The sequence below is a fragment of the Lissotriton helveticus genome, chromosome 1_1, assembly GCF_964261635.1.
Source record: "Lissotriton helveticus chromosome 1_1, aLisHel1.1, whole genome shotgun sequence".
NCBI lineage: Eukaryota > Metazoa > Chordata > Amphibia > Caudata > Salamandridae > Lissotriton > Lissotriton helveticus.
The window spans coordinates 843664374-843681814 of NC_136057.1; the positions used below are offsets into that span (position 1 = coordinate 843664374).

At 48.0% G+C, this 17441-nt stretch overlaps 1 protein-coding gene across 1 annotated transcript in view; it reads right to left on the reverse strand.

Moving 5' to 3' along the window:
• LOC144817928 (putative tetratricopeptide repeat protein 41) overlaps positions 1 to 17441 on the reverse strand; it is a 391161-nt gene that overhangs the window by 291658 nt on the left and 82062 nt on the right. Inside the window, exon 3 of the mRNA XM_078674882.1 lies at positions 360 to 577. Within this exon, the coding sequence (XP_078531008.1) occupies positions 360 to 577 (218 nt within the window). The remainder of the gene's footprint in view (positions 1 to 359; positions 578 to 17441) is intronic.

A 17441-nucleotide genomic window follows, 5' to 3' on the forward strand; every position in this document is an offset into this window, starting at 1 on the left:
ACATTTACATATACATGTGTGGTGATTTAGCTATGAGTACAGACTTTTGAAAGCATTACACATGTATATTCTATACAGCGAAAACTGCATCTCAGATGTGACTGTAAAATTGGCCCATTCCCTCAAAGGTTAGAAAAGCGATAAGTATGTGACATCACTTCCTGTAATGCCATTCTACATGACGACGTACACAGCTTATGCCAATTAGTCCTCCCGCGTTTTTTTTTTAGTTCTTGTGCCCTCATGTCGACAATAGGATGACATAGAGACATTCTGGGATTCTCATTAACGGTAGTCATTCTGCACATGTGTTATGCCATGAAGATTTAAAAAGGAGAAGGAAGTTGAAAAGGATTTACCAAAGTGCTGACACCGGAGTTCCGTGATGCAATGCTTCATAAAAGACATGACGTCATCACCGGCTCCACTGCTGCTGCCAACATAATAGGAAATGACGCTGATGTCCGGGTGCCTCAGCTTGAATGACTTCGCCCAGTGTGCCACCAGGGTTGATTTGCCGCAGCCGCGCTCTCCGCTCAACAGCAGGATGGCTGAGTCTGAGACCACAGACTGCGACCTAAAATAGAACGGTTGAGCGTTTTATCTTTGGAAAGTTAAGTTATCGCTGCGCATTATTACCGTATCTGTATCACTGATTTCAAATGATGCATGCTGCCAAAACCTCCGAGAGCTGGCACCATCGCAGACCGGATGGGCAGCAAGAAACAGGACGTGAATGCCGAGTCACAGCTCATTAACAATAATCGCCACCCTCTTTCCCAGGCCCAGTACACGATTACAAAGACTGAGGCCACGAGGCCGGCTCAGAAGCCGACGTGACCCTGGCTCTGCTCGCACTCGAATTTTAGTGTCCTAAAGAAAAGTGTAGGGCATAACATTTGACAGGTTTTTTATTCAAGGGAATACAACTTGCTGATGTATATATTTTATGTAAATATACAATATTGATATAAAACTGAGAACACTGTAAAATGGAGACTACATTTTTGGATAAAGTATCCCCCCGCTGTACAATATAAGGATACTGCAAGTCACTAGGGAGTTCAATGGCTATAAAGCAAACAAAAGGAGAAGATGGACGGAACGCTGAAACTTTTCAGACACTCATCCCCAGTCACAGATCTGGATTGAATCCATCATCATTCTTTAGCTCACTTCGCCACCCCAGTTTAGACACAGCTATATGCAAATCAGTCTCAATTCAATGGCTGTATACAAGAACAAGGTCTAAGGCTGAAATAGGCTATGGAACCACAAGTTGGCTTGCAATATCCGTCTAACAAGTTTCAAAGCTTTATTCGACAGTATTGTCATAAAAGCATTTTCACCCTACTCTATACATAATAAATACTATTCTACATTACAACAATTAAAATACATATTAAACATAGAATACTGTCGAAAACATATTTCAAATATACAACCGTTTAAAAATAGAAACATGGTACGTCAAGTAGATAAAAAATCATCTAAAAAACATTCTACTAGTTTTGAGTCAATTCATCAGATAAAGTGCGGGTACGTATAATCCATGCCCAGCCCAAGTATTTGGCTAGTGCAATGGCAAGACAAGGGGAGCAATTTGTTCTTAAAATTCTAAGCGCTTCTTGATGTAATCTAGTCCCTAAATTTCTACATGCAGGCTTTAGCCATCTTTGCCTTGGAGCCGCATAAAGGGGGCAGGCGAACAGAAAGTGTGGAATGTCCTCAACAAGATCCTTGCAGCGTGCACAGGTGTTGACATTGCCAGGGGACCATTTTAATGTAAATACATTAAGCGGTAAGCAACCCACCCTGAACTGAAAATACAGCTTTCTGTCCATTGGTTTTGTAATCAAGTCCCAATAATGTTCAAAGGTTGGGACTAGTTTATGTTCCAAAAACTGGGAAGTTAGCACCGAAGATTGGTTGGATGACAAAACCGAACTGTGAATCATGTCCCAGTACATTTTCTTTAACAAATCCTTGGAAGGAAAAGCTGCAGGGTCAGTAATAGTCCATAAATGATCAAGATGGAGCTTATTTAATAGATTCCTGATTTCTTTTAACCACGTGATTTTATGGAACCGATCAGAGTTGACAATATCCATAAGTGCGGCAGCGTAGTGGGCCAGTTCAGGCGTAGTCTTTATGCGCCTCCAGAATAATAGTGGGCGCAGCCAAGCCTGGTCCTCAATCTTTTTCCTCCCTAGATCATAGAGGAGAGGAATAGATGGGGTACTCTGCGGGACGCCTATCAGCCTATGTAAAAATTTATTCTCTCCCACTGTCAACCCATTAATATTAGCAAACCCCCATAGTTCTGCTCCATAAAGACATGCACCAAGAACTTTCATGCTATAAATCTCCATAACTGGTTGGATAGGTTTTGTCAATGAAGATTTATGCTTCAAAGCTATGGCCCCCGACAGCTGGTGGAACTTTAAAGCCGCAAGAGCAATGTGCGATTTCCACTGCATATTCCCCTGCAAATTTATGCCCAAGTATGTGAAGGCATCCACCTCTTCTAAAACAGCCCCATTAAAATACATTACCCCCTTAAACGTCTTTGCAGGGTTCATGTTCATGAACTTGGTTTTAGCAGTATTTAATTCCAAGCCCCGAGACCTACAAAAGTCCCCAAAGGCATTTATTGTCTTTTGTAACCCACTAGGCGTTTGCGATATCAGCAGAGTGTCATCCGCGAACATGAGTACCGGGACCCGCACCCCATCCAGAATGGGTGCATCGGTTGGTGATTTCCTAAGATGGTCCACTACACCATTAATATAAAGGGAAAATAAGGTGGGGGCCAGGACACATCCCTGTCTCACCCCGCGCTCTACGGGAAAAGAGTCAGTGACTTCGCCCTGAATCCCCCATCTGATTTTGGCGTAGTTGCCCTCATGCATACGCACTAGTAATGACAATAGTTCAGGGCTAATCCCAAGTTCTCCTAGCACATTCCATAATTTTTGCCGCGGAACTAAGTCAAAAGCCTGTTTTAGGTCTACAAAAACAGCATACAATGGGCCATCTGCTAGGGTGACATTTTTCCAATACAAGGTTAAAAAATGGAACACCTGGTCAATGGAGCTGGTTATGGGGCGAAATCCTGCTTGATATGGCGAGAGGACTCCATTTTCATCTGTCCAGTCTTGAATTTTATTTTGAATCATTCTACCCATCAATTTTTGCGCCGAGTCGATAAGGCTGATGGATCTATCATTTGATGGTAAGGCCTTATCTCCTTTTTTAAAGACTGGTATTATCTCTGCGCCTTTCCACGAGGCGGGTATTACTGCTCCTTGTGCTATGGAGTTTGCAAGCCAGGCGAAGTACAGGCACCAATTCTCCCGGTCCGATAAAAATACGTCGGCCGGTATGCCGTCGATACCTGGTGCCCTCCCTCTTGTCACTCCATCTAGTGCTATACTTACATCATTTTTTGTAAATACTTCCTCTTTGTAGAAGACTAAGGACGGGGTAGGTTGATAATGGGCCTTGTGCAGGAATATTGGGGCTTGAAATAATCAATCCAGCATTCCTTTGCCACATGGTTTTTTGGGCATTCAGCTACTCCACCCCTATCCCATTTTATAGTTGCCCAGAATTCTTTTTGTTGTTTGGCTGCACAAGCATTCTTTAGTTCCTGCCACTGGCTTTCATCCCACGATCGTTTTGCCCTAATCTGGGCTTTTCTATACTCGTCCCTAGCCTTCAGGACTTCTCCTCTATTTTTACTTCTCAGTACCGCGCTTAGATTTTGTCTCGCCCTTCTGCAGGCATGATCATACCATCCTGCCATTTTCGAAGGAAGCACACCCTTTTTCTGCTTAACTTCCTTTAAAAAGAACCCCTGAATCTTTAAAAAGAATTTGGGATGTGCCTCTTCAATTAGTTTGTAAAAATCGGTGTCATAGTATCGGTCCTGCAAACCACTCACTTCATTTGCCACCACTACTTTTAGATCTTGCAGTTTTTCGGGCCTATCTAACAGTGCAGCCCACTTTATATGCCGTAGATTATTAGTGGAGATTATATCCAGGGGCAGGAGCCCCATTCCCAAACCTGGCACTGTCACCCCATGATTTAGTTGGAACAGCAGACTCAACGGATTATGGTCACTCTCCACTCTAGGGGTGACCCTCATGTCCCTAACTCTGTGCCAGACTCTAACATCTACAAGGATGTAATCAATCCTGCTACTTGCCCTGAGGTTGTCAAAAGTGGGAGCACCATGTAGGTCTGAGAGGGTGCGACCATTCGCAGCCCTCAACCCCCTGGCTAAGCACATACTCTTCAATTGGACGGCTGCCTCAGACCACTTCTTTATCGGGGGTAAATCAAGCTGCGGTATTCCCCATTTGGCATCCTCATCTTGGGAGAGTGCACTATCTTCAGGACCCAAGGGTTCGAATGTAGTATTCACATCACCCCCTACCATGATTGTAATATGCTGAGGCAGGGCTTCCATGTTGTTATCTAGTGCAGTTACCACATCTGAACCTCTACCCCCAGGGACTCCCCTGGCATAAATGTTAAAAAGGGCCAACTCGGAGCCATCTCTCCAAGTAATCACAACTGATAATATATCACAATTATTCACGGGCATTGCTCTTACAGTACATTGTAGAGATTGTCTTACCCATATGATTAGCCCCCTGATGGACGCCCCTTGGGGTTCTTTTTTGCAGGAATAAAAAAGTTTAGAAACCCTTGCCGATGGACAGGTAGGACTGCCCAGGTTTCCTGTAACATAATTATGTCATGGAGCTGGATAAACTCCCCCCATTCTGGGGATTCTAATTTACTCAAAATTCCTGCCAAGTTCCATGATAAAAGTTGGAGGCCCTCTTCAACTAAGCCAACCGTCTCTTTTGGTAGCAACAAATTTTGGCTACTACTAAGATGGTGTAATTTAAGTGGAGGGCTACACACCCTACGATCATTGGAACATCTAGCAACAGAGTCTAAGTGCCCAGCTAAACCATGCTCCATCTTACCCCGAGAGTGATTACTCCCTTCTGCAATAGCACCCTCTCCAGAACGAGTGTCGGCTATGCGAACATTCCCGTCACTCTCTCTCTCTCATGCAGTCAATCACACTCGTTTAAGCCTGATAGGGCTGAGAATCTATTCTCCAAGGGCAACCCCCAGCTACTTTGGGCGGCAGAAGGCTTTCCTCTCTGTACCACCGTGTTCCATTTTGTTCTCAGCACAGAGGGATTTAGCTTATTACCTCGCCTTGCATAAAAAAAGTCCAAAGTTAGGGGGACTATCTCTGTTGATCTACGCTGTGGAGGATATATATTAGCCAAAACGTTTGGCAACACCTCAGGGTCGGAAAAATGTAATACCACACAGTCCCCTCTGAATTTCTTGTTACTTCCCCCGATCCACTCTACTCTTCTAGCCTTTACCACCTCTTGGGCCAGTTGGTCCATACCCCCCGGGGAAAAGGCCATATTTCGCGAGAGCCAGTGCAGAGATTTATTTATCAGAGAGGATGAATTTTCTATATGCCCAGATTCCAGATGAGGGACATTGGCAAGGACCAATACTAAGGGCGAGGCCTCGACGATCAATTCTACTGAGCCCTTTTCTGTATTACGCTCTTCAGTTCTATCCCCTCTCCCCAGCCCTTCAGAAGTCCCACTTACACCCTGTCCTCCCAGATCCCCCCCTCCAAGAGCATTATCCAGTGTGGAAATAAGGGGGATATTAACCAGAGGTTCTAACCTGTAGGGTGTCTGGGTTTCTTTCATCTCAACTCTTAGGATCTCCTGTCTAGGGGGATTTTCCTTTTCCTGAGTTGCTTTATCCAGGAGCTCTCCCAGTCTAATCACCTCTTCGGTTAAATAGTCAATTTTGGTCAGGAGGGGTTTAGTTATGTTCTTAATTTTAACTTCTAGGGCGCTTACACGCCTCTTGAATTGGTCTGCATCCAACGTTACCTTCCCTTCAGTAATTTCCCTTTCATCCTCTCTACTCTTTTTACCTGGGGAATTGTCAAGGCGTTTTTTGCCTGAACGAAGCCCATCCCTCTTTGGCAAATTTTTATCTCCCCCCTTAATACCTCTGGGGGCTGGAACAGGTGCTGGGGGCTCATCTTCTAGTAGTGTAATTTCTTCATCTGGCATTACTACAGCTTCTACCTCAGCTAGGACCGCTACTAGCTGTGTTAAGGAGTTATTCTCCTGGGATGGCTGCTGGAGTGCCTTACTATTAGTGTTATCATCAGGTGTGTCAGGAGGCACGGTTTCAAGTACTGATATTTGGGGGGATAAACTTAAGCCGAGAGAAGATCTTCTCTCATTATTTATCTTGGCGACAACTTGAACGAGATAATTGTCGAGAGTGTTAACAGTTTGGGGTGTTTTCGGTTTTGACATTTTCAATAGGTATTTTACTAAATAACCACAATTATCACCCTTAGATGTCGCAATGGGAGTAACTCTTATCCAATGACAAACCAATGTTACAAACTATACTCAATAAAGGAGGAAACTCACGGATAGATAGATAGACAAAGTCCCTGGCCCAGCCCAGTATCGGCCAGTCGCTGACTGTCGCAGACTGTCCCGCCCTTGTCCCGGGCTTCTCCCGGCGCTCCCGCGCAGCGGTAGATGGGCGTAACTAAATAGGGTCTACAACGTCCTGTGGGCGGGGCACCGAGTCAGCGCGGGCCAGGTGTGCTGTGCAGGCAAGGACTCCTGGGAGAGCGAGTCCCTGCTACAGCACCGGTCACTGCCGCCGACTTGGAGATGGAGATTCCTCCGCCGGTTTTTGCACGCCGGGGCTGTGAGCTAGGAAAGGCTCCCAACAGCCGCTGTTTCCCCAATGAGCGACGCGACACCCGCGAAGCGGGTGTTGCTAGAAGTGGTGCTGGTTTTCCAAGAGGGCGAACAAGAACCACGGGTGAGCCCTCTGTAGTTTTGCAGGTATCCCGTTTGCAGAAGGGCAGGGCAGAGCTTTTCACTCCCTGCAGAGCGTCCTGTGGGCGGGGCACCGAGTCAGCGCGGGCCAGGTGTGCTGTGCAGGCAGGGACTCCTGGTAGAGCGAGTCCCTGCTACAGCACCGGTCACTGCCGCCGACTTGGAGATGGAGATTCCTCCGCCGGTTTTTGCACGCCGGGGCTGTGAGCTAGGAAAGGCTCCCAACAGCCGCTGTTTCCCCAATGAGCGACGCGACACCCGCGAAGCGGGTGTTGCTAGAAGTGGTGCTGGTTTTCCAAGAGGGCGAACAAGAACCACGGGTGAGCCCTCTGTAGTTTTGCAGGTATCCGTCTAACTTAAAGCAGGGGGGATTTTAATTGTTATGGTACATGGTCAAAACCTCACTTTCCTACAGCCTGCAGGGCCCGATTCACAAAGGTGTAGTAAAGTTACGCGTGCAGAGTTTCCGCCCTTGTGGCGGCATCTCCGCAGGGCGCACTGCAGAGAACGTGCGGTGTGGAGATTCCGCCTTCGTGAATGGGGCCCTCGGTGTCTTACTCTTTCCTCTGAATGACATAGTATGGTTGCAGACATGAAGAATAAAAACAGTATCTTGTAGAGTTGCTGTTCTAGCATTTCACGCTACGTCACGACGTAGCGTGAGACGCGGCCATTTTGCATTGCGCGCCGGGCAGCGCGATCAGTCGGGTGCCGGAGCGGTGCACAGGCAGCACGCTCGGCGCTCTGTGTGCCACATATATAGTTTAAATAAACACCGCAATTTACCTAAACTGAGTGCCTGTCCTCATTGAAAGCAGCATCTTTAAAGTGGCGACGAGGGAGTAGGAAAAAAAAGAAAGGAACAAAGGAAAAAACGAGTTTGAGACGAGGACCCACGTGGAGCAGGGGAAGCAAAGAAGTTACACGGTCCCTGGCCAACCCCTACCACCTCCTGAGGACAGAGAGACTCAGTCATCGGACAGCACACCGGAGAGAGAGGAAGCACACAGAGCGTGGCAGAAGCAGCGGCACCCTGCATACAACAAGCATTGATAGCTGCAAAAGGCATGAGGTACACCTATTAAACCCGCCAAAGCGTTAGAAGGACAGCAGGGTGGCACAGGAATCCAGTCCTGTAGGGGTACCCGACCGGAAAGTAGCACTGGCGGATCCAGGGGTCACGGACAGTGGTGAACAAGGAGACACCCAGCCCCTACCAGGCAAAGGGGAGGAAAACAGCGCGCCAGGCAGCCCCAAATCCCAGAGTGGCACGCCGCAAAGGCGGGAAACCATGTGCGCTCAATCGTCCTCGGCGACCGCGCCGATTCCCTTCCTGCCAAAACCAGGAGAGCCCCTAATGAAGTGGGAGGACTGGAAGGAATACATCACAAATTATATTGAAGTCCTGGAGGATGAAAACGAGGAAGCCTTCACGAGTGTCCGGAAAAGAAGAATCTTGCTACACAACTTGGGCCCGGAGGGAATCAGGGTGTTCAAGAACCTGGTACCCAATCAGAGACAAGCAAGTGACGACGATGTGTATGCGCACGCCCTGGAAGAGCTTGATGAACACTACCGACCGGCGGTTTGCGTATCGATAGACCGATACAATTTCCAACAGCGTAAGCAGGAGCAGGTTGAATCGATCGATGAGTATGTTGCGGCCCTCAGGAAGTTGGCGTCCACGTGTCAATTTGGCGGACTCCATGATGATTTCATTAAAGACCAAATAGTGATGCATACGACAATGAAATCAGTACAGGACAAGCTGTGGTCCAGTGGGGACACCACGTTGAAGGAGGCGATTGCGATGGTGAAGAAGGCAGAATTAGCGCGGAGATGCGCATATGCGGCGAAAAGAGAAATGGCGGCAAAGCCTATGATCAACAGAATAGAGGATGAAAAGCAAAAGAGCGGGAACAGGCACACGGGGTCAACCCACAGAGGACCCAACAAATGGCAAGGAAAGCCAGGACCACCAGGAAAGCAGACCAGAGGAAGTAGGTCCTCGTGTTACCGGTGTGGCAGTTGGGCACATGAGGCGAATGACAAAAGGTGCCCGGCCTTCCGAGCTAAGTGCATGTTCTGCGGAGTTATGGGACATTGCGAGAAAGTTTGCCGGAGAAAAATGGCCCGCAACACGGTGAAATTTGTCGACGGTGACCAGGAAGAAGGGGAAGGCAGAAGCCAAGAGGAAGAGGATGATGTACTATGCATTGAAGAACAAGTCTTGAGCGTAGGTGCCAGGAGATCGAACAAACCCGTACTGGACATGTTGATAGGTGGAGTGATGATTAGCATTGTGGCGGACTCAGGATCACCGTACACGTTAGTACAAAGAGCGGTGTGGACGGAAAATTTCTTGCCCCATTTAGGCCCGCATCTAGAACCACCGGACATCAGACCAGTCACGTACCTGGAAAACCGCATCCCCATAGCAGGATTTCGACTCTTAACGTTCAAATTCAGAGGACGCAGTGCGGATTGCAAACTTTATGTGACGGAGAAAGGCCCATCGGTATTGGGCTGGATGGACCAAGGAGACCTGGGCATCAAGCTGGACCCCGGCGGCGCAGTACAGGTGCTTTTGATGGAACCTGAACCATGGCCAGACATGGAGAAGTGGAAAAGAGACTTCCCCAAGGTATTCGGGGGAAGAGTGGGAAAATTGGAAAAGTTTTCGCACAAGATTATCCTCAAGATGGATGCCACGCCAGTGTCACATAAGGTGAGGAATGTACCAATAGCAGTGAGGGAGGCGGTACAGCAAGAGCTGCACGATTTGGAAAGAAATGGCATAATCGAACCCATCACATGTGCGGAGTGGCTTGCCCCCTTGGTGGTGGTGATGAAACCAAACGGCAAGGTCCGGCTGTGCGTGGACCTGCGCGAACTTAACAAAAACATCGTAGTGGAAAAGTTCCCGCTTCCCCGCATAGAGGAAATGCTAGCGAAGACCAAAGGAAAAAAATGGTACTCGACCATCGACTTGACGTCGGCGTATCATCAGATAGCGCTACATCCAGAAAGCAGGAGGTTGACATCGTTCATCACCCCGTTCGGGTGTTACCAATTCTGCAGGATGCCCTTCGGGCGGGAAACAGCCTTTACAACGAAACTTTTACATCGAACTACCATTACAACGCAACTTTTACAACGCAAACCATTACACCGCATAGCGCTGGGGGGCGCTCTAGGATAGGGAATAGGTTTAATGTACTATCCAACACCTTCCCTACTATCCACGGGGACTGGAGTTGGAATAGTAAATTAAACTATTCACTATCCAGCGCCCAAAAGCATTATGCGTTGTAATGGTATGCGTTGTAAAACTTGCGATGTAAAGGTAGGCGTTGTAAAAGTATGCGTTGTAACGTCATACATCCCCTTCGGGCTAGCGTTGGCAGCGGCAGTCTTCCAAAAGCTGATGCATCGTCTCTTCAAGGATTTGGATGGGGTCCAATACTTCCAAGACGACATTCTGGTCATGGGAGCTGACCAACGGGACTACGACACCAATTTTTTTTTTTTTAAAGACCTTTATTGTACCTTATTACCAGAACACAGCATTTGGCCTACAACCCGCTGCAAGGGCCGGCCGCAAAGCAATTCCAAGTCCATACATCAATCAACTTGGCAGATTTAGTGGTGGATACCAACGGCATGGAGCTACAGCAAGTCAACACGAGAAATTTTAAACCTGCATTACCATCATATAGGTTACAATCAGTCTTATTTTTAGGCATAAATAAAGACAACGAAGTACTTCAACATCCCCCCACCCCAACAACCCAGTGATCCAATCAGGTCATCGTTCAATAATGCAAAAAAGAAATAAAACAAATAGACAGAAGTCATACAAGGCCTACAGGATTTATCACAGCATCGGTTAAAGCATTGGGCAAACTACGCGCACTGCTAAGGGGTACACCAATGAAGGAGGACGTACCACAGGCATCAGAAGGTGGGGCAAAGGAGTTGACAAACGCCAATCATTTAAGGGATGCACGCATGATGAGGGGACGAACATCTGTACCAGAATCACAACTCGACAGCGGACACCCGGTCAGGCAAAACCGACCAGAAGCCTTTCCGGTCACCGGATCCATACAGCGTATTACTCATCAATCATCATCAAGCTTAGACAACATATATTCGGTGTAAGGGCCCCAAACATCACGCGGGCATGAGGTGGTAGGCAGTTCTTCGTAATAACAAGTCAGCTGATCTCGGCAATATGCCATGTCCTGCAACCATGCCTTGACATCCGGTGCTCGTCTTCCACTCCAACAAATAGCCACTCTTCTCTTAGCAATCTGCAGTGCCAACACTACCAGTCATCTCATTCCGGCAGGTACTCCAGAGGCCATACCCAGCAAACATAAGCGCAGGTCAGTAGCAAGTGCAATAGACGTCATTTCAGATAGTGCCGCCATTACAGCCACCCAGAACGCATGCACACGGACACACCCCCATGCCAAATGGACAAAGTTGGCGCCCTCCATTCCGCACCGTACACAAGCAGATGATTCACGGAGACCATACTTAACCAATTGTGCAGGCGTGTAATACCATTGATGCAAGAACTTATAGTGGATGAGACGAAAATTTCCATTAGCTGCAAAACCACCAGTCGCAGAACAGCACTCAGACCATTCATCATCAGTCAATGGATCAGGTAAACACGCATCCCATCTTGCTTTAGCAACCACACCGCCTCCTCCCTCATCCTCTGTGATGCCCGGTACAAGCGCAAGATCAATTTCACCCGATTGGTCGTTGTATATAGCAACTGTAAGGCACCAAACACAGGCGGCTCATCCGGGAAAGTAGGATATAGAGCGCATATCGCAGCTCGCAGCCTGACATAAATGAACGTAGCCATGGTTGTATTAGACACTTGTTCCAATAAGTTCTGCAGCGGAAGAAACCGAGCACTCGGAAAGACATCACCCATGGTACGTATCCCGGCATCCTGCAACAACTGTGAAGCTCCCATTTCACTCGAAACTGAGATATCTGCATGATACAGCAATGGCATACCCGAGGCGTATAGCGGCAGTCTATTCGACCGCTTGCCTAGGTCCCCCCAAGCCTTAGCCGTACACTGTACCGTGTCCACCTCCCCCCTGTCAAACACCGAATGAGGATTCATGATCATCGCCTTTAGGGGAAGCGGAGTAACTGCACTCGCCTCAAGCGCTACGTGCGGTGTATATGGTGGTGCCGAAAGCCAGTAAACAGCAAAGTGAGCCTGAGCGCATAGATAATATAGTCGCATGTCCGTCACGGCAAAGCCTCCCAACTCATAAGGTTTAGTTAGTATGTCCCACTTCACACGTGGCTTCTTCCCTGCCCAGGTTAACGTAATTAACAATGATTGAAGCTGTGCAAAAAAATGAGACGTCAGGGTAATTGGCACATTAACAAAATAGTACAAAAATTTAGGAAGGACCACCATTTTGATCAGAGAGACCCGATCAGCAAACGTGAGCGGCAGACGAATCCAGCGTGCTACCTGATCTTCCAATTTTGAAATAGCCACTCCATAGTTAGCTCTAATTATCTCTTGGGAGTCCCTGTGCACCCAGATCCCCAGGTAACGAACAGGCTCCGTTGCCCATGCCTACGGAAATTCCAATGGGAACGGCTGCGTGGCATCCGTAAGAGGCAACAATATGGATTTATCCCAATTTATGGATAAGCCTGAAAAGCGCCCAAACCTAATAAATTCCCGAAGTATGCCCTCCAAATTTTGGGCAGGCTCCCTCACGTACAGAACCATATCATCGGCGTACAAAGATAGCGCCAGAGACCTGAGAGGGAAACGTAACGCCGTGTCTGCGTACCTCTGCCTCAAGATGCATGCCAGAGGTTCCAATAGTATAGCAAATAGCAAGGGCGAGAGGGGACAACCCTGCCTGGTTCCCCTCTGCACAGCAAATGGTGCCGACACATGGCCGTTGACCCGCACCCGCGCAATCGGTTTTGTGTATAGTAAAGTGATTATGGATGTAAAGAAGAACAGTACTCCCATGCGATGCAGCACTGTGATTATATATCGCCAGGCAATGGAGTCAAACGCTTTCGCAGCGTCTAGGAGTACCGCCACCGCAGCAAGTTCCGGTTTAAGAAGATGTAAAACAGAAAACAACGCCCTCAAATTATGTGTCGTGGAGCGAAGGGGAACGAAACCGGACTGGTCCGGCAGCACCATATCCGGCAATACAAGACACAGTCGTGTCGCCAGTACCTTGGCAATAATCTTAACGTCCGTGTTCATCAAGGACAGCGGCCGATATGACTCGCATTGATTCAGTGGCTTGCCAGGCTTCGGCAGAGCCACCAGTAATGCCTCCCTCATCGTTGCTGGTAATTGCCCCTGCTCTAAGGCCTCCTCCAGGACCATCGCCAAATGAGGCAGTAGCAAATCGACATACTCCTTATAAAATTCAGATGGTAAGCCATCAGTGCCAGCGGCCTTACCATTTGGCAGAGCTGCAATGGCGTCCCGAAACTCCTCTTCCGTAATGTGTTGCATTAAGAAATCTTGTTGCCCCTTCGAAAGCCAGACCAATGCAATGTCTTCCAGATAATGCGCTATCGCATCCTCCCCTGCCGTCTCCCTATATCCATACATCTGCTCATAATATTGCGCAAAGCAATCCAGTACACCCGCCGCACTCGTCACGGTGGCATCTCCATCTCTAATCTCCTGTACGCCACAGTGTCTAGCCCATGGCTCCTTAATTCTGTCCGCCAATCCGCGACCCGGACGCCCTCCCTCACCATAATACCGTGCCCTGGTACGTTTGGACAAAAACTTAACCTCTTGCTCTGCTAGGTCATTATACTCGGTGACTTTCATTCGGATGTTAGCCAGTAGAGAGTCAGCCGGCCGCTGCTCATGTTGTCGCTCGAGGCACAACAACTCATGCTCCAGCTTGTCCATGGAATCCCTCAGCGATTTGAGCACTCCCGCCTGCATTCCTATACACGCTCCACGTACCGTCACCTTAAAGGCTTCCCATACCGTTCCCATGTTATCAACAGATCCAACATTCCTGTCAAAATATTCCTCAATAGCTGTCCTCAGCTCCTCCCGCATCACCTGGTCCCTTAAAACTACCAGTTGGTAGATGCCATGCGAAGGGAGCAGGTGCATGCGATGGCAACCACACCTCCATAAACACAGGAGCGTGATCCGACAGTGTTCGAGGCAAATGGCACACTTTCATCACCCAGCTGCTAACATCCCGTGTTACCAACCAATAGTCCAGCCGCGACCATGTGTCATGTGCCGACGTGTAACAAGTACCTTCTCTCACTCCCGGATGCCCCAATCGCCACACATCCACCAATCCAAGCCCAGTCATACCATCGCTCACCGCTTCAGCTGCTTTTCTGTGCGTATAGGGCCGATCATCCTTTCTATCCAATGCTGTATCTAATGTCACATTCAGATCCCCACCACATATTATAGCTGAGGGTGGCAAAGCATACACCTTGTTCCATGTATGTATGTATGTATGTATTTATTCTTGTAAAGCGCATAAATCACCATTCGGTCTCATAGCGCTGACAGAAAGCAGAAAGAGAGACAGGACGAGTAGGAGCCAGGCTCCAGATTAAAACAGCAATGTCTTGAGGTTTTTACGGAATGCTTTGTGATTGGTGTTTGATCTTAGAGACAGTGGTAGGGAATTCCATGTGACCGGGCCTATCTTAGAGAAACTTCTGTCCCCGTTTCTCACTGTCCGAACCTTAGGGATTTTTAGGAGGTGTTTGTTGGCCGAACGTAAGGTTCTATCTGGACAGTATCCATGCAATTTGTTCTTCAGGTATTTGGGCCCTAGTCCGTTGATTGACTTGTGCACTAAGCAGCATATCTTAAACTTAATGCGCTTCCTAATTGGGAGCCAATGTAGTTGGTTCAAACATGGAGCTGAGGGGGTGCGCGGAGGAAGGTACAAGGTCAATCTTGCAGCAGAATTCTGGAGCGTTTGCAACTTGTTCAGTGCGTTTTCGTTTATGTCGGCAAATAGTGCATTGCCGTAATCCAAACGGCTTATGATAAGGCCTTGAATCAGAGGCTTCCGATATACTATAGGTAGCCATTTAAAGATCTTTCTTAGGCTTCTCATAATGCCAATACTAATGTGGACCACTTTATTTATATGAGGGGCCATGGTCAATTTGTCATCTAAGGTGACGCCGAGATTCCGGACTGTGCTTTTCGGGGTTGGGCATCGGCCCAATTCTTGTGGCCACCATTCCTCCGACCAGATTTTATTGGCTGCACCGAAAAGCATTATTTCGGTTTTGCCTGCATTCAACATTAGATAGTTATTGGTCATCCATTCCTTTATCGCAGACATGCATTTACCGAATCTCATTTTGGCGTCTGAGGGGTTTGAGTCCAGGGTGATCAAAATCTGGGTATCATCGGCATAGGATATTGTATCAAAGCCGAAGTCCCTGATTATCCTAGCCAGGGGTGACAAATAAATGTTGAATAAGGTAGGGCTCAAAATTGAGCCCTGGGGAACACCTTTATCATTCCCGATCACCTCTGAAGAGAATGATCCTGTTTTGACCCTGGAGCATCTCCCTGCTAAATAGCTCTGAATCCATCTGAGGGCATGACCTCCGACACCAAACATAGATTGACATAGAATTTAGGGTCATCAATATTTGGACCATATACATTGATCATCGTGACCAGCGTACCACACAATTTCCCATGTAAAATAATATATCTACCTTCTTTGTCAACATCCTCGTGCAGTGAAACAAATGGTACATTTTTTTAATTAGAATCATTACCCCACGGGCATATGAGGAGTAGCTCGATGCTAATCTAGTACCCGCCCATTGCCTAGCCACCATCTCCGCCGCCCGCCCTTTAAGGTGTGTCTCCTGAAGGAAGACCACCTGCACTCCGTGTCTGTTTAAAAAGGCCACCACCTGCCTCGTCTTTTGCGGTCGATTCAGTCCCCTTACATTCCATGTGATCCAAGTGATCTTGCCCCCCTCATCCATAGGGTCCACCCTTCATGAAATCCTAAAGCATCGAAAGCAAGCGCACCCCCACGTACCAGCTGCGAAGTACAAGGCAACAGACCAAATAACCGTCTGCAGGCAGCATCTGATAGTTAAAGCCGTACTCCAACCAGCAGACTCCAAGTCCACCTTCCAGACCTCCCGACTTCCCGCCTACGCCAGCCGAACAAATGACCCAAACCTGGTATCCCAGAACATCCCTCGCCCTTCCCCCACCCACTTCAGCTCCCCCAACCTGCCAAAGCCTTCCCCAACCCCCCAGTCTCCAAACTCCCAACCCAACTCTAAACATATAGTGGGGTTCTCCCATAAGCGGGGGCGTAGAGGCGCTCAGCTTCCGTTAGTTGAGTAAACGGGAGAGGACCGAGCCCCTCGAATGAACAGCCCATCCCTGCCACACTAGCAGCATGTCTCCTCCCACAGCAGTCCCTTACAGCTCAGACTGAGAGTCTTGACTCCAAACATTGACCCATACTGAGCCACTGCACAACAAATAATACATAACAACATTGTGTCCAGTGGTGATGTCTAGCAGTTATCTTGTCACTAGCACACATCCCTCCCATATGCACATCCCATGCCTGTGAGAGTAGTATTATAAAGTCAGCCATAGGCACAAAAAATATGAACTCAAACATCGCTTAAGTCTCGCAATATCAGCGAGATTGTGCATAACCACCAATGATGAGTGTAAAAGTACAGAAATCCACCACCCAACAATACAAGAGTCACGTTGTTCAGAACCTCCAGAAATAAGAGTGGCACAGCAATTTATAGCAGAACCCCAGTTAAGATGAGCAAGGTGCCCCTAGAGGTTTGAAAAGAAAAAAGACTCATGCTATCTCTTCGTGCAGCTCTTCCTCCCTATCTTGCGCCACAGTGGAGTCACGTTTCCGTTTCTTTTGTTTTTTAGCATAATCCATGGCCGCCTTTGGAGAAGTGAAGATTTTGTTTTCAGAAGGTGCCCCAATCCGCAAACGAGCCGAATATAGCATGGCATATGGTATTTCTTCCGCACGGAGAAGTTGCTTCACCGCATTAAATTCTTTCTGTGCCGTTTGCACTGCCATCGTGAAGTCGGGAAAAATTCTAGTTTGTTGCCTTGATGTTCTATGGTGCCCTTTTCCCGTGCTAGGCGTAAGATCACATCCCTGTCCTTATAATTGAGTATGCGGGCAATTATGGGGCGCGGCGGCGCTCCAGGCGCTGGTCGCTTCACCAAGGAGCGATGTGCACGTTCTACTATGAACACCCGGGACAATTGTTCTGCCCCAAATATTTCAACCAACAATCTCTCCGTGTAGTCTTCCATTTTGCCCACATTCGTGGACTCCGGCAGCCCCGTGACGCGGATGTTGTTGCGCCGGGACCTCCCTTCCAACTCCTCATTCTTGGCCTGAATAACCGCTAATACACGCTCCATACTGAAGACCTTGTTAG